Genomic DNA, 27,602 nt, shown 5'->3' on the forward strand with positions numbered 1-27,602 from the left:
CGACAGTCACATCACAGGATATGCAATGTTTAGTATACTGATTGTTAGATTTATATACTGATTGTTTTCTTTGCTTACACAAAGACACAGTGTGTACACTGGATGCGACAGCTGTACAGAGATACCCATTTTTATAAATTTAGTAGCAGAGCTACTGCAAGGGATTTTCAGTTCTTAAAATCCATTTATCCTTTGTTAAAACTTCTGCATGGTCCCAGAGAGCACAGGTCACCGTCGCTTAGCAACAGCAGACGTCATGAAAGCACAAGCTCCAAAGCGCTTTGGAAAGAAGGAGAAAGCGGCGCGGCTGGCATTTTCCATGCATTTTAAACAACAAAACATCACTGCCCCAGAGTCTGTCTACACTGGATGCGACAAAGCGACCATTGCAAATCATTTGAACTTTGTGTCAGTATGTCATAAAAAGAACAAGACATCAGTTTACTTTCAGGGATTTGTCATGTCGCAATCCAGTGTAGTCAGTCACACAGCATCACTAATTATAATGGGTTCTATGGTATTTTGTCGCGCCGCAACGCTCGCTTCCAGTGTGTAGACAGTGAGAGCCATGCAGATGCACGTGAACACTGATTTCTGTTCACTTCTGCATCTATTTGTGCTTAAAATACTGTGCTCTGCAAGTATCCTTGTAAACACAGATGCTTAGGTGAAGATAAACAATTGAGAAAAAAATGGATGTGTAACAGTATATTGGTTCACAGCAGTTTAATGTTCCTATTGCTTTCTCTGTCATGAACGTTAATCAAAACACAAAGAAAAATCACTTTTGTAGCTTAAACACAGATCTGTTAGAATTTATAATGAAAACTATACAGTGTTAATTTACATTTGATTACTCAATTTCTGTACCTGAATACTGTTAGACTTACCTGAAAAATATTAAGCAATGCTTATTTCATCTGCATCTTTGTTCTGTTATTTATCTATGCTTGTAATTTGTTTATTTCCTATGCTGATTTACTTGCCTACAAAATCACCCCAATCATTGATTTTTTTTTCCCAAATAGAGCTAATGAAGTCATCTGACATAATATAGCACTGTGAGTTTTTCCAATATCATGCAGCCCTACAAGGACGCAATAAATTTATTTACAAGTCTTTAAAATAAATGCTGTTTCTTTCTGACCATTCTATTCAAAGAATTTTGAAAATGTACAATATAACTGAAAATAATATGAGTATTTTCTTAAGCAGCAAATCAACATATTAGAATGATTTCTGAAGGACCTTCTGAAGGATCAAAATTCAGATTTGGGGATCACAGGAATAAATGAAATTTTAAAACATTAAAATAGAAAAAAAAAATTTAAAACAGTATTTCACAGTATTACTGTTTTCACTGTATTTTTAAACAAATAAATGCAGCCTTGGAGAGCAACAGAAATCTTTTTCAAAAACATACAAACAACTTTTACAGACTTTTTTAAAAGGTAGTGTAACTACCACTATATGGAATTACCAGCAATGTTTTCAGCAATGATTTACAACAAACAACACAACTGAATAACCAAAAAAACAAACAAAAGACAAACAAAACCTAAATTACAGACCTAATTTAAAAAAACCTTTAGGAGTCAAACAAAACTGAAATGTCAAGCAAAATAAAAGTAAATAAATAAGAGTTTAAATATTTTTTTAAAAATGTTCACAAGACAATTACATGATTTCTTAAATTAAAAATATTCCTTAATAATTGGAAACATTTTTCTCAAACCAGAAGGAACATGGTAAATGGTCATCTTAAAGAAAAACAAAAAACAAAGTTTATGTAACTTAAAAAAAAAAAATAAAAATAAATAAATAAAATAAAATAAACAATTCACTACAAAAAAAAAAAAAAAAAAAAAAAAAAAACATGTAAAACGGGAACACTAGTGCATGCCTTTAAGTGCCTTGATTATAGCACTCAAAAGTGACTGATGGTTAAAAGCAGGCAAACTAAGAAGCTTTGCACTCAATGAACTGAAGTGAACAGTCAATTCCTATGAATTGACTGTTTCAAATTCCAATTCCACACTGTGTACTACAAGTCTGCAAGCTTTCCACATGCTAACTAATCTTTTAACAATGGCAGCATGTACCATTACAGCGTTTAATGGATCACTGGATGCTTTCAAGATTATGAATCTTCAAACACTGCAACAGATCTTCAAAACTCATTCAGATAAATAAACAAGACAGACAGTGCTTCTAAACAAGCATCTACATTATATTATACTGTAATTTGGCAATTAAAATACATCATCTGACATATGCAACAAAAACAGATTTTATGGATAAGCTTTCCTGAAACTCAAACAGTGGAAACACAGTGCTAACAATGACAAGGTCATGGGTTCGATTCCCATTGAAAGCAAAAATACCTTAAATGAAATGTAAGCTGCTTCAGATAAAAGCATCTGACAAATGCATAAACAGTCTACTAGAAAGTCATTCAGATTAGTAAGTTCTTTAAAGAGTTTTAAAAAGACGATAATTGGGCCAGTAACATCATGTCACCAAACAGATACGTCAGTGTTTTTATGAATCTCTGAAAGTCAGCTCAACCTCAGAAATCACCGAACAAACTTCTTCCAGTGTCCATGACAAACATAAAACACAAGAAGGTGGCGACGTCCTTGACGGCGCACATATCAGGCCGACAGCGCTGTCTCTGTGGGGGTGTCTATTCGGCACTGACACAAAAAGGTCTCTTCAATGACTTCCGCTCGAATGGGCCCTGATGGCACCACTGTAATTAATCACTCATTATCTTTTCTATTAATCACCACTTGAGGACTGTTATGGCTGATCCCACCGCAACTACATTTCTAATGAAATTATCAAAGCTGAGCACACTGCTCACATCAGGGCTTCTCTAGAAAATACGATCTGATCATCTCTGCAAAACGTGAGTGTCACCAACCCATGTAACTAAATGTGCATGTGGATGAAAGCAGAGATACTGGAGAGGTAAGATGAACTGTGAACTGTCTTTGACTAACTAAACATATTCGGCTAAACAGTTGCCTCTTCCATCGTCTAGGATAGAAATAAAAAAGAAATGAAAAAATCAGTTTTCAAATCAATTGGTGTTCCCTATACCATGATGCCATTTTGTAGTGGTGTGCAAATTCTGAGTAAACAATTTAACTCCTGGACATCCATCCTGTGCACTGCTTCCTTTATTTCTACAATCTCTATATTATACTTGTGCTTTCACTTTTATGATAACTCATTCACAGATCATTAAAAAAAAAACATTAAACAGAAGTAGTTAAGTGCCAAGAAAATGCAGAATGTTTATCTTTCTTGGATTAACTTAATTAGGTAACGATTCATAACTCAGAACATTGTAAACAAAGCAAAAATGTTCAGATTAATAATAATAAAAATAAAATGCTTGTTCTTGTGTTTTTATTCTTGGTAATGCTTTGTAAAATTTTCTCTTATTGTGAATTACGATGACCTACTATATTAGGCATTACAGATAAACAAGATCAAATGGAACTATGGAAGCACTGGAAACACTTCACAATAAGGACTCATTAGTTAACTATGTTAACATTAACTAACAATGAACAGTACTTCTACATTATTAATCTTCATGTTAATTTCAACATTTACTAATACATTTTTAAAATCAAAAGTTAAATCTGTTAATCTGTTAGCCTCCAGGTTTTCATCCAAAATATCTTAAATTGCGTTCCGAAGACAAACAAAGCTTTTAACGGGATTGGAACGACATGGGGGTAAGTGATTAATGACAATTTTCATTTTGGGATTGGAGTATCCCTTTAATGACTGATAACAATTAATGAACATTATTATTTTATGAACTGAACTAACATTAAAGAACAATTATATTTTTATTAACTAACATTAACAAAGATTAATAAATGCTGTAAAAATATATTGCTCATTGTTAGTTCTAACACAATAACTAATGTTAACAAACGAGAGCAAAATTTAAAAAAAATAAAAAAAAGTGTTATAGAATTATGAGTTAATACAATATTTTTTTTTAAAAAAGCATCGATTTTAGTCACAAAAGTGCAGAATAAAAAGGGCAGAAATACAAGCTGTCAATTCTGCCTGTCGAGCTGGTTGATATCATCGTGAAGCTGTGCTCTCATCAAACACAGTTGACATTTGCATCAGAATGTGGGTGAATGGAAGAAACCAGCTTCCACATATTTATAAGTCCATTAATTAAATCTTAATTTAAATATTGATTTGAAGCTATTTGCTTTCTTTCATCCCCTTCGACTAGCGTTTGTTTGGGCATGTATGTGTGAGAAAGAAAGCGAGCAAACACGAGGAGGGGGACTGAGAAAATAAAATGACGATGCATGACAGGGAGAGAGCAAAAGTGAGATGGCATGAGAGAGCATGGCAGGAAGGGAGAGAGCTGTGGCATGCTCTCATTTGTGCTAATAGTTCTTCTCTCGGAAAACAGCCTGGCTTTGTTGACAGCCAAAAAGCACCATCTGCAATTTATCCATCTCTCTCCATCACCTGCTATTACTCATCAGGCGCACTGCCTTTACTACATCAGTGGCATCTCCATAACAATTATGCAAGACAAAGCCAGTCCATCACTGAGATATACATAGATGCATCCATGTCCCTCAGCCTCGAGGATGCAGCTGCCCTTTCCAACTAGGGTACATTTGCAGTTCTGTTGCATGACAAAAACTGGATTTTAATCTAGACCTATAATACCTTATAATTGCAATGGTTTACTCGGTCGTATAAACCAAGCTCAACATGGAAAAGCGCACACACAAACACTTATAGGGTCTTAGACTAGAGTTAAGGTCAAACTTATATTATTATTCTTTGAAATGCTCTTAAAACCTTGCCCCAGGGTAGTACTGTGAAAACCTCACTGATGTGAAATTGAGATTGATTGTTCATTGATTTTACTGTAGGCTTCATGTTAAACCCTGCTGAAATCCCTGCTTTACAGCATTAGGACTTTCCTGTTAGATATTAAAGAAGGGCTAAAACTCTCAAAGCCATTTTGGTCAAAAATACAAAAATTTTATGGATTGATTCTCCATTCCTAAAAAAATAATATCCCATACAGCCCTGATGAAACACTTCAGAAATATAAGATGACCACTTTTCAAAGTTAAGGCTAAGGTTATTAAAACACCTAATTAAATGAATTTATATGTATTTCCTCTAATGTACTGTAATTCTAATATAAAAATATATACAAATGCAAAAATAAATACATTAATTAATTTAATCAGGCATTACTAAATCACCAATGAATAAGTAAAAAATTATGGTTGAGGTATTCTCTAGATATTCTCCTTATAAAAATAAAGAATAATTTATGGAAATATGTTAATATTTTATAATAACATTAAATCAATCTTAAATGTTCCCTACACTGACCTCACCAAAGTAATGAGGAACTACCCATGGTCTTATGTGGTCTTAAGTTTTATAATTACAAATGAACTATGGAATAACTATTGTAAATATTCATAAGGACATGTTCAAACTAGAATCAAGAGCCTCAAAGCCTGGTCCTCCATTAATTATGGACCATGCTATCCACTCTCTTCCTTTTTTAACGCTGTCTGTTAAAAAAAGAAAGAGAGAAAAAAAAACAATCAATAGATTTTCAATAGAAACACAGCAGTTTTTAACTACCAGTTTTAACAGTTAGTTTAACAGTTAAGAGTAAAAAAGTAGGTACTAGTAGTTTTAACAGTTTTATATAAATTAAGTGTTCAGTTAGTTTGACCTTGCCTAAAATATGAAGAATAAAATTCACTGTCAAATTCAAAATGCTGTGGACGCTTAGCTGATTCAAAACAACTCTTATATTCTACATAACTGTAAAATGCAATTAAGTAATTATATTAACTATTAATTGAAATTATGTACTCAGTCAACTTCACATGTATGGACGTTTTAGACAAAGGGAAAAAAAAACTGGCACAAGGAGGAAATTCATTCTGACTCACAAAGACATGTCTGTGCCTAACTTGCAAACACTATCTAAAATTTTAACAAATTATTCACTGTAGAAATTATGTAAATTAAGCAACGTTAAGAAAAGTTTTCTCACTGGGAACAAAAAACCTAGTAAAAATGACTTGTCAAAGTATACTGCAAGATATAAATGCGCCCACTGATCTTACAAAAACAACTCTATCCTCAAAAGTCTTCATAGCCTGTAATTATTTCCCCTGAGGACTTGCTCATGTTTAAGGTACAATTAAGGTAATCCACTCAGAATCACTTCTGCATTGACCCGTCTGGTCCAGTTCTTCCTGAGCCACATTACCCAATTAGCTCTTCAGAACATGGATTATGAAATTGGCTTCATTGGTTATTCCACAAAGACATTCTGATTGACTGCTCAAAGGACATTTCACTCATTGGCTTGGAATTGAATTTGACATTGATCTGTTATTATTACCAAGTATGTAGATCGGGGCATTCAATTATAGTCAGTAGCTCACTGGCTGCTCATTCTGAGCAGGCTTGGAGGGAACTTGAAACTGTATTTTCGGTTACATTGTGACAAAAAAAAAAAATTTTTTAATTCAATTATTTAACTGTACTATATGTATAAATGTAAACATTTTTCTGTATTGTAAAAACAAAAAAATAACCACATTGAAGTCAGCAGCAACACTCGCTATAAATGTCGAAGATTTATCTGTACTGCTTAGTGTTTGACTTTAAGAAGTGAAAAGCTTGATGGAGTGAGAAAGCACATGGATGCAACTTTTATTACTTTTCTTATTGATGCTCAAGTTCAAGTGGGTACTGTAGTATAACAGCCTCTCTTAAGAAAGACGCTAAGAAAAAGGAATGCAGACGGGAGAAAAACAACCTGATTGTTGTATGCTATCAGAAAATAACCAGCATAATCACAGGTATCTGTTTAGCACAGTGGCCAGATTAACTAGGAACCAGGCATTTCTTGAATCTGATAACCCACTACAGAACAGCGCAATTACTTTTCTCACAGAAAAGATAAAGAACATAAGAAAGAAAATTGCAACCAACTGTTCCCGTATATCAGACATCATGATGATGCATCCTGCAATTTCTGAACCTTTGTTAAATATTATTAACTCCTCCCTCTCTACGACATGACCCTTCAAACTGAAAGAAATTTGGCTTTCTGCAAGGGGTATTACCTACTGAGCACCTCACTGCATTTTTCCACCTCAGAAACACTTGAGTTACAGAATATTCTTTCTAGACGCAGAAATGTTAGCTCATGCATTCATAACTTTGAGACCTGATTATTGTAATGCACTTGTGGCTGGATGCCCGATTGTTTCCATAAATAAGCTGCAGTTTATTTAAAACACTGCAGCCAGAGTTCTAACCAGGTCCAGAAAATATGATCATATCAGTCCAATATTATCATAACTGCAGTAGTTACCTGTCAATACTTTTACTTTAAATGCTCTCAGTCATCCAGGCCCTTAATACCATACAGATCTCATGCCTTCTTTTTAGTTTTCATGCCCAGATTTGCCACTAGCCTGCCATCGAACGCCAGTCACATCCAGTGGCAGTTTCTGTCATATATTTTGCATACCATTCCTACTATTTACAGTACAAATTGTCTGATTTCTTATTTTATCAGTCATTTTAATCATTACAGTTAACTACATCACTAGATCACACCTGTTGGCTCACACTACATCAATCGAACTAAAATTACAACTTAAATACAGAACACTCTAACAAACTGAATAATAACACAAAAAAATTACAACCAGTTGCATCATATTATAGGTCTTAAAATGCCTCATTCCCACAGTAGAAGCAACAATATTTAAAATGTAATACTACTAATGCTATTTTTGTTTTCTTGTCTGACCTAAATCTGAATTTTTTTTTTGTACAGGGAAAGACTCAGTTAACCTCAGACATTCAGTATTTATCTCCCCCGAGTGCTGCAAAATGTAACAATAGTCACAGACAACAGGCTAGAGGAAAGGAAGCATGACCTTCTTTGACTGGACAAAGTGAACATCATATTTAGCTACACACTGAACAAATATTTGGGATTCATTTCCAGATCACTGATACAAGCCTTTGCTTTGAAATTGCCAAGTGAACAGTTCTTCTTCAGACTCTGCGTCGATCCATTACTTCAGAACACACTCCTGCATCTCTCTGAGCAATGCATGTATCATTTGCACACATCGGTTTCTGTGAACTTATGATTTCACAAATTCTGGGAGAGTCCCACAGCTGAACTTGAAAAGAGAGGGCGAGTATTCGTCATAGACTAACGGTTCCCTTGTGAGAATGTGATGAATGAAACGGAAGCAGAGCCTCTGTGAGTCACAAATGCTTGTTACTGTTTGCAAGGCTCTCATTATGGGCAGAAACCTTTTTTTTTCAGACCGATCAGAGCTGCTTTTCTGCAAGACTGGAGAAGAGGCTGACGCATCCGTGCTTTCCCGATTCCATCGAGCTCCCCCTCTCTCTCTCTCTGCATAATGAGTTCTTTCCTGACAAATCTGTGTCACACAAGATTGTACCTCATTCATTAAACTAAGTAATAATGCTCTGTTTAATTATAGCAGAGTTGATGACATCTAGCTTTTAAAATATCAATAGTTTAAAGCCAACTGTTATATCGTTGACATGCTTAATATCTATAACCCACCAAATAATCATTAATGAATGATTATCACTAAAAACCATTGAAAATTCAACATTAGATAGAGTACAGCTGCCACCCTGCAGACCTAAAGCTCAGTTTCTCTGTCACTTGGTTATTCATTCTTAAACCCACATCTTGGGCTGTAAGCCAGCCAGAATGGTTTTATATTGGGGCTGATACTATGACCTTTAATTAATATTAAAAAGAATACAATTCTTTGTTCTCTTTGCCTGAAGTTTGTTGATGCCCTTGAAAGAGAAACATTCTTTATAACAAATGGCCCTATCGCAGAGATAAAATTTTTTAATCATACACTCAAAGAAATGGTTTTGTGGCACTGTTTGTTTTACACATATATTTTTTGTTAAAACAACACAAATATATTTCGTTTTCCGCCAAAACACCATTGTATTGTGCTTAATCAACTTAATTGATTTCATTTTCCATTTTACTTAATTATCAATCATTAAACTAACGTAAAGGATTTAATTTCGGAATTAAAAAAAACAAAAAAACAAAAAACAGATGTAACGATTTCCAACGCGTTTGATGATGACGGCGCAGAGGAGCTGCAATGGCGTCAGTCAGAGCAAGAAGTACCAGCCAGGTAAGAAAATGTAAAGTTTTCCCTGTGTTAAGTCAAAGTCTTTAATTTCTCTTAGAGTTTCTGTTTTGGGGTGCTTTTGTTTTGCAGTCGAGTATTGTGTAATCTGTTTATTGCGCCGTTAATAGAGGATTTTGAGTGGTTGGGAAAACGCATGACTCTCTGTAGCGTATGGACTGTAGTATATATATACTAGGCCTGAAACAATTAGTCAACATTATCGACAACGTTGACAAAAAAATTGTCGACAAATATTTTTGTTGAGTAGTGGTTTGATTTCGTATGACCTAATGTGAGAGCCTGCAATAATGTGGTTTGAACAGTGTGGCACTGTAACGCAAGACTGTAATTCAGCTCTCCTGATGCAATTCAAAAGAAGAAGACAGCACTTCAGTTAGAGCAAACAGAGCAGATACGAACCAGAGGCTGCTGCGCGACGTTTGGAAGAATATGTAAATATATACTGCGTGCCTTCCTCTCAATAACAAAATAAACAACAAAAACTAACCGCAATGTAAAAGCAGCACGTAAGAACACATTTGATTACAGCGATGTGGACGTTTGCACAAATTTCTGCACTCCAGTAAAGAAAAGTCCAGTCACGTCATGTTTATTTATACAACAGTTCTTTATGCAACAGATAGTCAGAAAGTCAGTGTCGCTTTCAGTTAGAATGATAATATTTCTGTTATAAAGCAGCAGTGTGGAGCTAGCTAATGATAAAATCCTTTTATTAGTGTGAAAAAAAAAAATCATTCAAGTTTTAGTTTGGTTTGATCTAGCGCAGGACTGTTTTGATTATCATAACCCAATAAGGTATTTTAAGAGAGATTGTATTTATTAATAAAATGTTTATCCAAAAATAAAACAAACACTTACCTTTACTTTATTATACATAAGGCTTTATTATACATAAGGATGTTAATAGGCAGAATGATTTGTCATTCAGCTACTTCCTCATATAGCTAATTAAAAGGTGAATAAGAGTTTCTCTCTCATCTCATTTTGTGTGCCAAATATATTTATTTGTAGAAATTAATTGTATAATAGTAATACATAGTGACTTTTAAAAGCATAAGTAATTACCTTAATTTATTTGTTAGAATATGCATATTTTAACTAATTGCAAAAGCTGAAAAATTAATAAATGTCTAACCATGAAATGTCGCCCGAGTTTGGAGACCCATGGCTTAGCACAGTGAAAGTATTTGAAGTTTTGTTTATACACATGGCTGTGTGGTCATACAATGACTTTAAACCGGACACTACTCTGAGCTGTTCACATTATACAAATGCTCCAGATATGTAATCAGGTCCACCCTTTTGGAATGGTAAACATGACACTATTCATCACTCACACAAATAAATCATTTAATATTTTGATCATTGAATTGTTTTTTGCTGTTAAGCTGTTTTTTATTACCATAGGCCCATTAGCATCAACAACCTTTGCCAAAATGGATCCACACTGCAAAACTTCTGAAGATGTTTGCATACTGAAAAAGAGTCCTTGGACAAATAATTAAACCCTCTTGGTACCCACTACACAGGTAAGAACAACTGCACTCAACAAAACCTTGTATTAAAACATTATTCTCTCACTGGCCACTGAGTTTTAGGGTTATGGAAATTAACAAAAAAAGACAGATATAAGGCAGGGGTGCCATTATGGAGAGTAACAAGAGGCATTAACATTGCTTTCCTCTGCATGTAAACAAGGCTCAGCGCATGCGTGTTCTATGTCAGCAGCACAACGTGCATGCATTATTTACGTGCTCTTGATATTGGCAGAAGATGCGATTTGGAGAAGAATTGTTGAATAAAGTCGCTATTTTTGTTTTCTTTGCACAAAAAAGTATTCTTGTAGCTTTGTAAAATTACGGTTTAACCACTGATGTCACATGGACTGTTTTAGTGATGTCATTACTATGTTTCTGTGTCTGGGAACATTCCAGTTGTGTTGCTCACTATGCACGGTCAGAAAGCTCTCGGATTTCATCAAAAATATCTTAATTTGTGTTCTGAAGATGACGAAGATCTTGAGGGTTTAGAACGACATGAAGGTTGAGCAGTTAATGATTTTTGGGTGAATTACCCCTTTAATTGGGAATACTGCTAAACTCTGCAAGACAGCGGCTTTCAGTGCTGATCTGGCCCAGTACTATTTTCCATTGTAATGTTTGTTAGAATTCCATCTTTACTGCTTGCCTGTATTTCCCATAAGGAAATACAGGATGAATGACTGACATTTTTTTTTTAAACTTGTAATTTTAGAAAAAATTTAAAGGCTAAATTTGGTTGTTTGCATCTTCAGACTAATGAAATTGAAGTAACCAAATGAAGACCCTAGCAGTATGGAGTATATGGTGAGTTTTTTTTTTTTTAATTTTCAAGGTTGATAAATGCTTTGTTAAAGTTAATACACAAGAATTTGAGTACTCCATCCTTTTAAATTCTTCTAGGATACAGACATTGCCAGCAATCAGGAGGTGATCCAGAAGACTCGTGGGAATCTATTTGAAGGTACAGTCATTGAAGGCAGCCCAGCAGATGTTGGAGTGTTGGAAGATAAAGTTCTTCAGGACCTTGGCAGTTTACTCTATGCAAAACCATGTTGCTGGGACTGATATATGGACTGAACTTGAGCAACCCTCCTGAACTCAGGTACACATCTGGAGTACTGCAGAAGTTATTTCTGGAGCCAGTTCCTGTTCCTGGAATAAGGTGTGATTGGTTTCCCATAAATGCCAATTAGAAAATGACAGTAGTTTGATATTTCTGCTATTTTGTAATGTGGTTTCAACTGCATTTAACTGTGTGTAACTATTTATTGCTTGTTTAACAAATACACTTTGATCCTTTGTGACATCTTGTCTTTTGACTCATTACAAGACAAATCACACAAAAAATGCTTTGTTGAAGTGAGCAACTTTAAATAGAAATCATTTAGTTAAAATGACTAGAACTAATTAGATGGAACCACTGTCCAGAATTTAAATGAGTTATTTGAGACAAACCTCCTTATGTTGATAGTGTGAAACACATTTGGCCAGTTTGTAATAAACCAAAACATGTTCACTTAACTTAACCGGTTTTTATCACAAGGTGATTGCATAGATTAAAAAAATTCCATTAACGTTAACAAAATACAATTTGGTTGTGTGGAACCACTGTCCATAATTGAATTAAGTTAGTTTAAAGAATAATTTTTTTGAGTGTAACTTCTCTATTTTTCATAATAATGGATACTCCCAGAAAAGCCAAAGCATGTACTCAGTAGACCTGGAATATAATACTGAGTATATACATTTTTCTGTCGATAGCAGCCTAAAATAGATCCAAATATCAACCATCACTACAAGGCCACCAGAGTCACATTTTCTATTCTTTAACATGACTGTGCTAATCATTTAGCATTAGTCTGATTTAAACAACACAGTATGGATGGATTTTATACATAAAATCTAAAATAAAATATCAACAATACAATGTGTTAGTGTTAATCCTAAAGTTTTAATGTTTAATATTAATGTTAAATACATTAGTATATGTTGTATTATATTATTTAATATTTGTTTATATTATTGCAATACATTTTTTGCTATAAAGTTACTATCCGTTGATGGTCACGCTGAACTGCTTGCTTTCTCCTACACTGGTTGCATTCGTAAACTGGAATGATTAACAAATCAAATTTATCTTTGGACCCACTGGATACAGTTCCTAACATGTCTTGACAAGTATTCAAAAAATAAATAGATAAAACAAATACTAACAAAACTAGAAAAAATATATACTTTTCTCCTTTACACGGAATAAAGTTTCATTTCATTTGATTTCATTCTGATATGAATATATAATGCCTACATTCTATATAGACTTGATTTACGGTACAGTAAAGTGGAAGAAAATAATGAAAAGTCTAAATGAAGGGAAAAAAACAGTGGGGGTAAATGGAGGAAATGGGGGCAATAATATATATGTAGGGAGAGAGAGAGAGAGAGAGAGAGAGAGAGAGAGAGAGAGAGAGTAATATAAAAATAAAATATATTATGTTTATATTTCTATATCTATATTTTTATAATATAAAAACAGAAAATGGGGGGGGGTGGAGGTATAGTTATATCATCAGCACTTGATACTGCGTTTTTTCTCTAACAAAGGTGACAGAGATAAGGCAATCCCCAGGCATCTTCTTCATTAATTCTCCAAATGTTGCACACAAATATTCTAGAGATGTTGTTCGTGATGGTCAGGCTGCATTTGTGACTTTTGCTTCTGACAGAAAATGTGCCTACATTGCACCACCCTGAATTCTATCCAAAAACATTCACTCACTGATCTCATCTCTTGAAGAAAGCATAGTGAAAAAAGCGCCTACATTTTTTGTATAAACTAAATTATGCATGCAATCACTATGTTGGACAAAACATAATATGTTTTAGTGTTTAATGACATTTTAAGTAAGTTTTACTCCACATGCTTCTCCACCAGCATTACTGCCTCATGCAACTGGTGTGTACGTGACTTAAGCCTCATCACTACTGCAAACCTGCAAACAAATACAACTGCATTAAAAACGACCATATTGCGACAAGGACGTGCATTTAAAGCAATACTGTTCAAAACTGAATTGGATGAGACTGCATGTTAGACGAAATTCAATAACTCAGGATGACATGGTTTCATTATTCTTAATCACCCCTGTTCCATCTTGTTCATTTAATTTTTCATTTCAGCATGGGGTTTGCAGTCATTGGTCCGAACAGTGTAAGAGTTTTTTTTTTTTCAATAAGACGAATCATAAAACATGAGGACAGACAAGGGCGATGCCCATAGCTAAACCTGTTTGTGTTGCTCACTGGAGAGCAGAGATAAGACTGTTTAATTGCACTTTTTGTATGCTCCCCCCCGCCCACTGTCTAATTTCTAGCTTTAAGAAACCAGGCTGTTGATATGTCATTCTCAAAAAAGGTTCATCCACAAAGATCAACAAGACTGATCTGTTGTATCATGCAGTACAGCAATAATCTGAGGCAAAGAGCTATGACTGCTGCAACCTCACTGAAACATGAAAAGTTAAGGGATATTTCTGGAATTTCACACACTGACAGATATGATAATCACCTACACAAATGCAAACCTACACACACAGGTCCAGAAGACAATGGCATAAGTGACTCTACCTATGTAATATTCCACTGCGGTAAATGCAAAACACCATTATCAAGCCCTCTGGCATCAGAAAACGGTCCTCTAATGCACCTGCTCAGCATTATCACTTAACATCACAGCTAAACACACACAAACACACACACACACACACACACACACACACACACACACACACACACACACACACACACACAGATTCACTATGATGAATCAAATCAGAGACATAGAACACATTTCTTCCTCCACTAAACATAAGCTAGGATACATTTTTCAGATCTGTCATTCTAAGTCTTGATCTGAAATCATCATACCGCTATCTCATGCTATGTGGTTTCACAAGGCCAATTCGTCTTTGAAGACAATGACCAAAACATCTTCTGCTCGAAGGTTATAGCTTTGAGCGTCTTAAAGCTGTACTCTATGAAGTCAGATCAAATGTTTGGCCAGATAAAAAACACTGCTAAGGGACAGCACTGTTCAAGATTACAGAATAGCAACAGAAATGCTGGAGATTTTCCTGCAAAGACACAGGTAAATCCATCCATCAATAGAAAAATGTTTTTGAGAAATAGAAACACATATTTTGTATAAAAAAAAGAATCAATAAAAAACAAATCAGTCATTGGAAATGCTACAAGTAAATGTGAGCATCAAATTTTTTTATTTTTTATAATATATATTATATTTATATTTAAATTGTTTATATTATTATTGATAAGCATTATATACATTATAATATTTATGATATATATATAATAAAAAATCTATTTCAAATAAATACTATTTTGAACTTTCTATTAATCAAAGTATCCTGAAAAACAAAAACAATAATACTTTATATTATATTATATATGCATACTGTAATCTCTTAAATACAATAAATTTAGTTTAAGAGATCAAATAGTCGCATGATGCATGAGGTTAAGCACTAATTGGATGGTTTTAACCAGATTTGCAAGCACTACGCTTCAACACAAGAGCCTTTAGAGCTAAAGCTATATCCAAAATAAAGCAAATGCAACTGTGCAAATAATCCAGGCAGATGACAATGACACGTTCTCTAGAATTTTCCCGGAAAACGACACACTGAAGGAAATCAAAGGCAAGCACTGTAATTTGTGTTGAGCACTGGTACTTTTTAGATATTCCCTTGTTTGATCTCTCAGCCAAAATCAGTGTTGTGGAGAACATTTGCATAATGGAAGTTATAAACATGTCCTCTTCTTTCAACTCATGTCTTTCAATAAGTCAGTCAGGACAAAAGGCGTTCAAAGCAGAGGGCGCAAGGCAGGACAGCTTCTTCGTTTACGATCATACAAATGGAAAGTTGCACTTTAAAACAGAAATAAATGACCCCTACTCGCATGCCTCTGAATGCAAAGGAAAAGCTCGGAAAAATCCCTGAGAGTTTTATCTCTGTCTCTACCTCATGCTGCCAAAAACATGACCTTGTCAAATGATTGGTGCCAAAATGAGGTGCACGTCATTCAGGCTCCTTCTTGATCAAAACAAAAAGGAAGGAGAAATTACATTTTTCAGAAGTAATTCTTTTTCTGGAGCGCCTCCTCAAACTTTTCAATTATTTTAAATTAAAAGTTAAAAGCTTTTTGAGAATACTTGATGGCAGAAACAAACAGATAATCTGAACCTGTGGAGTGCAGCTCTGCAGTGAGCCGAATGCTAATGGTGGAAGCCCATCTGCCCCATCCCGCATTATTGGATTTAATTCTTTAGATGAATATAGCTTTTGGATCGCCACAATCATAGCTCTTGTTTATTTCCATACATCAATAAGGACAGAAGCAAAAGAGATCAACTGCCCTGATTATCAATGTCAATGCTGTCCACTAAAATGAAATAAATGCATTTCGGACACTACAACATTGGCTAATAATTCTCGCGAATATCTTGTAGTAACTTTTGGGTGTTACCAGGTAGCAAATGGACTCTATATCCAAAACCTAGACCCTGAAACCCCTTCGATCGCCTGTAATTCTGCCACGATAAAATGAAGGAAGGCAGGAGAAATAGTGAAAGAATGACATCTCTCTCCTCGATGTGCAGACATCTGCTATGCTTATCGTTCAGTCTGCTCTGAACTGCATTAGATAACTCTTGTCAGAGCTAATTGGCTCATAAGGGCCCCTAATTAAGAAAATGGGCATGTTTGTAAGTATTGGACTCTGCAGAGCTGTTTCATGTGGCTGACAAGGCTTTATATGTACTTCTCAGAGCATCTAATCAAATTCCATGGGAAGGAAAAACCACAAAACAAAAAAGGGAGAAAAGATTTACCAAAGTGTAAAGTCATTCAATATATGATACGACATATCAAACAAGTGAATTAATCAGCAGATATTTGGCTATTTTGAAATTACCATGACTCTGACAAAGCAGACATTGTCCATATCATGGTTACTGTATATATTCTTGTGAAAAGGAGCACTTTGTGTTTCTTTTTTGTATTTTGACATACCTCTCGTCGCCTGGAGGCCCAACAGGTCTGTTTGATCTTCCACACCACTGCAGCTACCAGTAACAGCGACAGAAAACAGCTGTAGGATGAAGAAAAGAAAGGATGGAAGGATTAAACGATGTAGAATTTTCATATCACTAGGGATGGGCAGTATGACACTACATATCAAGCAACAGTAGAAATGTGTCAGCTAATGCAATAGCTATCTGTGCAACTATCAGGGATTCATCTAATTACAATTCAATGCTGGAACCTTTGGAGTTTTACTGTTTTGAGCCTTTTAATTGATATTTAATTGATGCATTGATTTAAGATTGATTATTTATTTGTTATGAATAAATGTCTCATTTGCATCCAAGTTCCAAATAAATAAATAAAAATGAATGATTTGTAAAATAACAGAATTATGCAAAAACCTGTATCACCATGTGGAGGAAATATTATTTTTATCTGAAATATTATTATTAGCTTTAATAACAATGATCTTCTCAAAATGCCTCATCAGCATGCTTGAGTTATTTTGATGTATTAAAAGCAGTCCATGTGTCGAAGGTGCAAGGCAAGTGTGAGAAAGGAAATGTTATTTTAACTTTTTAAACACTTAGCTTCTAAGAAATTGATTTGCATTAAATACTTAGAAACGCATCTAGGGGACAGTTTGATACCATAAATGGACACAAATGTTGAATATGCATTATGATTGGATGAGATAGAAGCATCCTGGTTTTATAAGGGTAGAAATACTGAGTTAAAGTGTTCCTTCCTTTGTCGCAATCTACAGCCAACCCTGAATGACTGTATGAATGTAGACCTTTTCCTGCAAGAAAATTAATTTTCAAAAGACTTCTGTCTCATACCTTTATTGAAATGGGAAATTGCCACAACACATCACATTGCTAAAAATATATTTAATCAATATTACACCAAAAATATCTGTATAGCATATTGTTACTGTAATATTACATTAATCATACTGTGATATAAAATTCGGGTCATATTGGCCATCCCTTCTAATCACTAACATGCCATTAATAAAAACACAATGACTTTGTGTTTCTTTATTGCAACACTTGCTTCTCATCTCATATATCTTCATCAAGTGTTAAAAAGAAGCTTTGCACTATGAGCAAGAAGTGACAGATTTATGTTTACACCATTCAACAGATGGCAAATATGAACATTACCACTGGAAAAAAACACTGGATTTTCAAAAACAACATCTTGTGAATCTATTGTTTGTTCATATATACACATATACACACACACACACACACACACACACACACACACACACACACACACACACACACATACACACATATATATATATGTATGTATATGATTTAGTAAGAACATTTCTTAATTTGCATTTTCAGCAAGCTTATCAAGATTATTCTGACAATGGAATTGCCATGGCTCATTTGGGGTTGTGGCTGCTGGGAAACAAAGCATTTCGGTTTGCTAGAAAGTTGGAATTTATTCATTAAGGTACATCAAATACCCATGTGAGTAAAGTAGTTGATCCTGACTAATTTCTTGAGGTTTGATTGTAGTTTGGTTTTATAATATTCCATATTGTAGTTAATAGCCACCACTCCAGATCTCTAGAACATTAGTTGTTTGAGGTGACAAATTATTGTTTCAACTAACATTAAAAAAAAAAAAAAACACTTTCTACCATTTCTTTGTTGCATCTTGTTAAAGATTTTACAGTGCATCTAGACTCAATAAAAGATAATCCCACTTCAAAAGATTAAAATAAAGGAACAAAAGGCAAATGTCAACACATTTCTGAAACTCGCAGAAGGCCTTCCAATGGTCAAGCTGAGAAATCTGATATTTTCAGTCAAGTGTTTCTGCCTGGCGATGTGCTTCAAAGGGTAAATCTTAAAACTGCGCCGACAGCGAAGTCATGAATTGTAGGGGAATTATATTTGCTGACTGTATTTATGGAGATATGTGAGTATTCGTAAACATCTCCGTGTGAAATTAATTCACAGTTTGCACAGATGAAAAAAAAAGGTGAAAAAAAAGAATGATGAAATCCTTTTAATGCTTTCAAACGCACAGCATCATTGGTTCGTTTGAAGATAATGGCAAATTGGAGACAAATAGAGAAGAGGGAAACTTGAATGGCTCGATTAAGTAGCAGTGTGTGAGAAATCCCCCGTCAGATCGAAGCCTTTCATCCGGTGCATTGCAGGCAGTAAACAGGACTTAATCCCCTCCGCGGTTCCACCTGGAATACGAATTTATACGAAAAATAAAGCAATTAAAGGTTCCTGCCCCTCGTGTGGTATTACATGTGGCGGCTTGAGTAAATAAGTGACAAAATAAAGGCGGCGACCGGGAAACATTTAAAGCAGAGGACGGTATGAAAGGTCTGGAATGAGCTGTGGGAGAAAGAATTTAAAAGCCAACTGCTAAACAATGATAAAAAGGTGTATCCTAAGTTAAACACTCGTTTGCACTGATCCAACAAGCAAACCACTCCAACGACTTGAAGAAGGCTTTTTTATTCTCCACTCGCAGGAGCAAAAGATCTAGAGCAACAAATTGACAATTAAACTTTGGACTAAATTGTTATTTAGATAATGAGAAGCAATTAAGTTGATAAGCAGCCTTTGACTAAACCCATTTCAGGTGTCAAAATGCAGGTACTATTCTCATCTGCATAGACAACTCTTTTTCTTATTTTTTTTCTGGTGCAGTCCACATGTTATGCAACATTGAAAAGATTTGAAATAACAGAATACAAAATATAAAGTCAGATATTGCAATGGACAGCTACCAGAAAAGGAACTAGAAGATACAATAAATGCAATGAAGGTGAAAAACATTCCTCTTAGGCCAAATGCATTTTCTTCGGTCTCATAAAGGACTACTGACATCAGCAAGACCATACAAGACAAAAATGTCACTGTCACCTCCCTGGTGAATTCATTTTCTGCCATTTGAGCAACCATTTTTAGGCTTCCTGGCATCCCTGACCATCTCATTACAGGGAGAGTAGGATCTTAAGGATGATCGTATGGCATGACACCCATCTTGAATCAATGTTTAGTCAAACTTGTAGTCAAATCACTCCGTGTTACAGTTTGCTGACTTACTAAGCTCCATGTAAATAAGCAAATGTCTGGGAAACTAAATCATTTGAAGGATGTTTTTGGTGATTTCACAGACACTGACATCAAGAGGCACATCTCTATCTCATCTGAATGAAGCAATCTACGTGAAGAATGGATAAAAAGAGACAGTTATGGCAAACCTGGGAGGGGAAGTACTCTTATCGAACCCTGAAGACTGAACAGCATGTGCTAGATATTAAATAAAAGCAAATGGAATGCAGGAATAGAACCAAATGCATTATCTTGCATTTAACAAAGAGACTGTTAAAAAGCCATTCACAGGGTGGCATTTCGCTATTGCTAACATTAACCACTCTTATTTCAGGCTGCACACTGACAGGTTCTTAATCAGTGATACATTTTTCACACACCCCTGCAGAGCCCTTTTTACAGAGAGGGTCATTTTTTTTAAATTATAATAACTAGATAGATTTTACTATAAGTAAAGTCATACATAAGGTTTGTATGTTAGGCAGCATCTGTGGCAGTCTATTTCCACTTTTAATTAGTTGTATTTTAGTTATGCAGTTCAAAATTCAGGGGCAGATGTGAGGAGAGATATACCATGTCACCCCATCTCTCTAGCTGTACTAGTAATGGAACAGAATCTGCCTGAGGCTAGTGTTGAGTTCAACTGTCATGAGTTTTCTCACTCAGTGGAAATAAAGTGCAAATCACATTGATGAAATCAGGAAAATGCTCATTGGAGGAAACCATTGATTGACAGCAGTAAATCCTCCCATACAACGATCCCTAAACATTTGTTTGTTTTTGAAAGAGTAGCATTTTCTGAGGGAAAGATGCCTGTACACTATTGTTCATAGTAAAATTAGCAATATTTTGAAATACTACTACAATTCAAAATAACTGTTTTCTATTTTAATATATTTTAAAATGTAATTTATTCCTGTGATCCCAAAGTTGAATTTTGACCAGCAATTACTCCAGTCTTGGGTGTCACATAATGCTTTAGAAGTCAATTTATCATTCTGATTTGGTGCTCATTTTTTGGAATCTTGAAAATTGAATAGAAATGAATAGAAATTATTTTAATTTATTTGAAACAGAAATACTTTGCAGCATTATTAATGTATTTACTGTCACTTTTGATAAATTATCAATTTCTCTAATTATATATATATATATATATATATATATATATATATATATATATAAACATATATATATATATGAAGAGTTTGGTTCCAAAACGCAATAAATCCATTTTAATTAATTTGAGTAAAAATATGTTTTCTTTACCAAGAAAGTGGCAAGATGAAAACCATTATTTTCTGTTTCAAACTTTCACATAGCATCTTTAGGTTATAACAACATTAAAAATTAAAATCCAAGTTTTGATTTTCACAGATTTATTATAAAAGTGTATATTTTTTTCCCCAAATGCAATAAATCCATGATACTTTTTTTTTCTCAAAATCCAATAAATCCACTGAATCAATATGAAAGTTATTTTTCATATTAAAACTGATGAAAATACACAACATAGTAAGTTGATCCACATATGACAGCCTCTAAACTTGGTCAGTATTAATTATATCATAATCAATACTTATACACAGGCACTGGACTAAAAATACATCCATCAGTCATCGCTTCCAAAACAAATTCAACGAGTCATCTTGTTTGTTATAAATTATTTACAGCAATAAAAGAAAACTTCATCATGAACTAGAACATGAACAATATCACATTAGACCACAGAAATTCCGAAATAACATTTCCCTTACATTCAACTTCCAAAAGTGCATTCACCTTTGCCATGTTACATTCATTTAGTTGACTAGTGCTAAATGCTGTATTAACAAAAACATAAATGGCATTAATAAAAACACTAACACTGACAAGCTACGCAATGTCGCGTTCATAATCAAATGTGATTCATCTAATAAACGTGATATAGTGTAGCTTGTCAGTGATCTACGGCTCTGTGTATTAAATGTCGCTCTAAAAATGTCACGTCTAAAAGCACGTGATAGAGATTTGCCGGTACTATTAATTACAGAACCGGCTTTACTGACGAGATGCGGATGACAGTCACATGCGATTTATCGTGCAGCCCTTGTTTGTTGATTACAAAGTAGAGAAATAAAACTAAGATGCGGAGTGTATTCAAAGGGTCGCCATTACTGTCTAGGGTGCGTGGACTGGTGCGCTGTGATTGGTTGTTACAGTTTAAAGTGCGTGGAATGGCGCGCTGTGATTGGTTGAGTGAATATATCGCATTCTGCAAAAAAGGGAAACTGCTGCTTGTCGCGGTTTGGAAAAAATGGGAGAAAACATGACCTAATAACTCTGCGAATATCGCATTTTGTGTAAAATTAGAAATAGACTTTGCAATACTGACCAGAAACAATACTGTGGGGGTGAACACTACTATGGATGAATGCTTTAAAAAAATAAAATAAAATCATTGTTTGACAGTTTATCCTATTGGACAGTTGTACCACACCTTATCATGGCTCATTTTCCACAGCAATTAACGGGGTTAAAACAAGTAATCTGCTTACCACGCTTCCACTGAAGCATTTCAAATCAACTGTACGCTTCTTATCACTTATTGCTTCCAGACTTCAAAGGAAGGTGCACTGAAGCTAGTACAATTTCCTGTATGATGTGTGAGCATCATACACACAACAGCATGTGAACTTCCAAGATGACAGAACGGTTTTCAAAGCCTGACAGTTTCTCATTCCTCTGAAAAAACTGTGTCCTTTCTTCACTTATATTTGAATAACTGATGTTGGTGAACGGACGCTTTTGAAGGTAGGTTTGAATTTAGCAGAATGCTGCTAGAATGAAATGGCAAGCTTCTATTCCAAACATTTCCTAATTTGAAGTAACGGATTAAAGCCAGTGTGCTTGTGCTGCCAGTGTTGATGACTACACACACTAAGGACAGCTTGAAGTTAACTGATTGCCCAGGAAGTCAGAAACATGCGAGCTGTATAACATGACTGTTTGGAGCACAAGTTGACCCCGTGTCGGAGTGCATCAGCATTTGAAACCAGTTTCCAGAGGGGTTGTCTAATCCAGGACAATGATCTGAATCCAGGACAAGCACCAGAGGGTGCATCGACTGCACCAAGAAACTGACCATTCGGAAAGAGAAAGACACCCGTTATAACCAAATCTAATAAGACATAAAGGGAACAGGTGTGCATTTATTGACAATTCAAGAAATAGGACAGAAATTAACAAATCAGGATGACAGGCCTACCTTGTGGCAATGACACCTCGTAGAGATGAAAGAGCAGAGCAGTTTTGCATGATGGTAGCAAGTTGTTTACAACACCAACAGTTCATTTTCATTTGTGTTTTGTCTCATATTGTGCAGCGAAAACCAAAAATGCTGTCATTGTTTACTCACCTTCAATTTGTTCCATTCCCATATGAATTTATTTCTGCTGTGCTACTCAAAAGGGGAAATTCTGGTTGTATTTTTTGCCAGAAAAGTGCTGGTTGTATGCAATTACAATTTAAAAGTTCTGATTAATCTAATTAATCTTTCCCTCAGTGAGTCAAGAAAACTTTTAAACCAGTTTTTTGAATGAATCAAAAAAGTATTCAAAATATCTGACTCTTAACAGATGCAAACACCATAAATGAGGTCCATACAACTTGATTATTTTTTTATCTACTCCATGAGTCAAAACAACAGTTTTTTGAACTGGATCAAAAAATGTATTGAAAATATTTGACTCAAGTATTTGTTCCCAAATAGGACATTATTCCATAGTGAACTTAAATTTCACTCTGCTTAGGTATCACATTTCTTCAAGGCTTGGAATATACTGTACAAGTCACATGGACTATTTTTATGATATTTTATGATACTCGTGAGGCTTTTTTTGAAGATTGAAATCTTACATCTCCATAAACTGTAATTGTACAGTAAGGAGCAGCTGGCATATAGGTTTGGAATAACATGAGGGTTAGTAGACGATTTGCATGGTTGTGTGAGCTATGCCTTACAAGTAAAACTACTGGAGTCGTGGTTAAAAAGTAAACAACTTTTTTTTTTTTTTTAATGACTAGATAAGACCATTATTCCTCAACTGGGATTGTGTAGAGCCCTTTGAAGCTGCACTGAAACTAAAATTTGGACCTTCAACCTGTTGGCCACCATTCAAGTCCATTATATGGGGGAAAAAAATCCTGGAATGTTTTCCTCAAAAACCTTAATTTCTTTGTGATTAAAGACAGAAAGACATGAACATCTTGGATGACATGGGGGTGTGTAAATTATCAAGACATTTTTATTCTGGAAGTGAACTAATCCTTTAAATGTCAAGCTGAACCACTTCAATCAACCTCAGCTGTTTCCTGAACCTCAAATTACTTGTAACCACATGCAATATTTTTGAGATAAAGAAACAGCTAATATACAATACAAGCAAGGTAAAAAGTCACATGTACTATTGCTCTGGAAAAATTAGTCGGCGAAATCCAGTAATTTCAATAGGAATCCTCATAATAATGTACATTATGTGGAAAATAATTTTGTTTTTTGTTTTTTTTTTTACCTGAAACCGCATAAACACATTGCATTACAACAAATGGTAATAAAATAACGGTTTCGTTATGCTTTCAGTTTTGTTTGCCGTTTGATGTTTCACTTATACAACAGAAATGGAAGCGCTTATGAGTTAAAGCTTACAAAATTTAGTCGCACAGGCAGAGAAAATGGTCACAAAATGCAACCATTTGGTCGCAGTCTGGAGCCCTGTTAATGAATTGCTACTCTAATGACAACCTTTTTTCATAAAAATTTCACAAATCTGAAACCATGTTTATTAAAATTTTTCTCATTTCCTCTTGGCCTAAAGAGTTCTCTCAGAACTGACTCACTAATCCAAACGGAAAAAGCATGAGACTGGCATAACAGCTGAAAGATGCCGTCACAATCAACTTCTGTGTTACATAACACCTTTGAAATGGCGGAGAGAACAAAGAAGGCACAAGCACTCACCTGAAAAACGTCACAAAGAACTGCACCAGGTCCATAATGCTGTTGTGCTGAGAGAAGGCAATCTGTGAGGGGACAAAAGCAAAAGTGAGATAAATGATGGGCTGACAGGTTACCAAAGAACAGCTCTTTACATGAAAAAACGATGAAAACCTTTGCTTGCGGCTAGGGTCTTTCACAAGAGATAATGTCAACAGTTTTTTTTGCTTGAGGGGCCATCACATACGTAATTTTTTTATTTTTCCTCATCCCCTCTAATTGTTAAATGGAGGCAATAATGACTGTTCATGGTTACCTGAGCTGACATCCCTCAGGCATTACACACATGCCAAATCTCTGCCTTCTGGGATTGTGGTTTACCTTAGACTTAAATGGACAGGTGTAGCTCAACATGGCTAGGAAGGAACAAAATGGCACTTTTGGATAAAAGTCTGTAATTGCAAATTCTAATTGGCTGGATTTTTGCACACAGGGATTAAAAGGATATTTCATCCAAAAATGATGTCATCATTTATTCATCCTCATGTGTTCCGCAACAAAAAGTCATACAAGTTTGGAACAGCAAAAGGGGAGTACATGATTATAAAAGTTTCATTTTTTTGAGTGAACTACTGTCCCTTTTAGGGAAGCTTTAAGATGACCAGTGGTCTGGATTAGATTTGCATTCCCTAATGGAGAGAGTGAAGGCCACGATGTACTTATAGCAAAGTTATTTTTCATTCTTAGCTTAGCGGTGAAAAAAACTCCCGAAACAAATTTCGTTTTGGTCTGATTTGAAATGACATCATACCAGTTTGTTCTATGACGTCGCTTGAAGTATATCGAGGCCTTAAGGATATGTGACCCACTTTATATTAAGTGTTTTTAACTACTATGTGTAGTTAAAATACAGTGTACTTACATAGAATTACATGCTTTTGTACTTGTATTTAAAAATATATCTTCATGTAATTACATCTGTAATTAATGACTTTAGTTACATCTAGAATTACACTGTTGACCCTAACCCTAATCACACCCCTAAGCCTAACCATATCATGAAACCTGTCCTTAACCTTAACTGCAATCCACCTCAATAGCAGCAAACATGTTTTGCAATACAATATGAACATAAGAAGTACACGATACCAAACAATTATTTTTTTTGGATGTACATACATAGTAGTTAAACACAACTAATATAAAGTAGGACCAGAATATGTTTTGTGCTGCTTACACTTCCCCTGAGATTATTCTGGCCACTCAAATTGGTTCAGTCAATGATGTTTTATTCAGAGATTTCATATCGATATGCTCCATGATTCAGACAACAAGCTACATTTTTGGCCAAGCTTAAGACACTTAGTTTGAATGAGACATCATGGGTTTGGCAGTGAATACTGCAGGGCCGTTAACTAAGCATCAACACACTTTTGAAAAGTTGTTCAAGTGTTCACGGTGTCAAGAAAGTGTGTCCCCCCAGCATCCCATAAGGCAAGGAAAATAACTACTTGGATAAATACCCAGCAAAAATAAATGGATTAATGTACGAATTTGTAAGTCACCCTGACTCACCAGATGAATAATGCAACAACGGCAGAGCGGGGCAGGTCCTTTGGAAAGCCCATTCATTTCATTAAGCCGTTGTCACAGGAACACGGCTGTGGCTAAAGACAGAGCTAGAGAAAGCTTTAACACTCCATTAGGGCTGAACCATTTTTGTCCCCAAAGACAAGCAAGCAAGATGCTGGGATTGAAAAGAGCAGTTGTGCAGCCCCCACATGTGCCTGGTTAAGTCACTGCTCCCAGTGAGACATACCTTGTTGTGCCACAAATAATGCTTTGGAAGCACCACATGGACAAGGCATTTACTCTACTAAATAAGGTCATTCAGACATTGTAAATCACATGCGAATATATAGTATACATATAAAATAATTCTTGGTACTGCATATCTGAACAGTAAATTCAAGTATTTGCATTAACAAAACTCAGTTACAATTCAGTAACAATTTTTATATCTATGAGTGTGTTATAATGGCACTTAACAAACAGGTCTGTATAGTGACAAAAACAGCTTCCTTTTAGCTAGGACACTAAGAAAGAAATTCTACCCTTGTTGGTCTACCATCAATATCTTCATGACCCTCCAGCGCATCCATTATGTTGCAACTCCAGCCATTTCTAACTTTTAGAAAATTTCATATCAGCCTATTCCACCTCACATCAGCTTTCAGAGTCAAATTTGAGCTTTAATACAATGCATCATATTTTTTATACAAATAAAAGACAAAAAAAAAAAAATAATAATAATTCTACCAATAACAGGAATATGAATAGAAATGAGTAGATCCTCCAGCTGAAAGAATCCCTTTGTCATAGTCATTCTTATTTTCATTAATTATCATTCATTAGATCATTGTATAAATTGGTAGGAATTGTTCATCATGCCATGGAATTAATAACCACTAACAAAGCATCTGAGATCTGGAGAGAGGAAACTACTGTGGGACCATCAAGCAGCTCTGTGTTCTACCTTTATTAAGAAATATGTGTCCATCATGTTCTATAATGATGATGGTGATAAT

At 34.9% G+C, this 27,602-nt stretch overlaps 1 protein-coding gene across 1 annotated transcript in view; it reads right to left on the reverse strand.

Annotated features, from left to right (window-relative positions):
- The window catches only part of LOC109067921 (attractin-like protein 1), a 93,639-nt gene that overhangs the window by 16,382 nt on the left and 49,655 nt on the right, over positions 1-27,602 (reverse strand). The window contains 2 exon segments of the mRNA XM_042767823.1: positions 16,921-16,999; positions 25,039-25,100. Coding sequence (XP_042623757.1) covers positions 16,921-16,999; positions 25,039-25,100 — 141 coding nt within the window.

Source organism: Cyprinus carpio, chromosome A12 (genome assembly GCF_018340385.1).
Source record: "Cyprinus carpio isolate SPL01 chromosome A12, ASM1834038v1, whole genome shotgun sequence".
Classification (NCBI taxonomy): domain Eukaryota; kingdom Metazoa; phylum Chordata; class Actinopteri; order Cypriniformes; family Cyprinidae; genus Cyprinus; species Cyprinus carpio.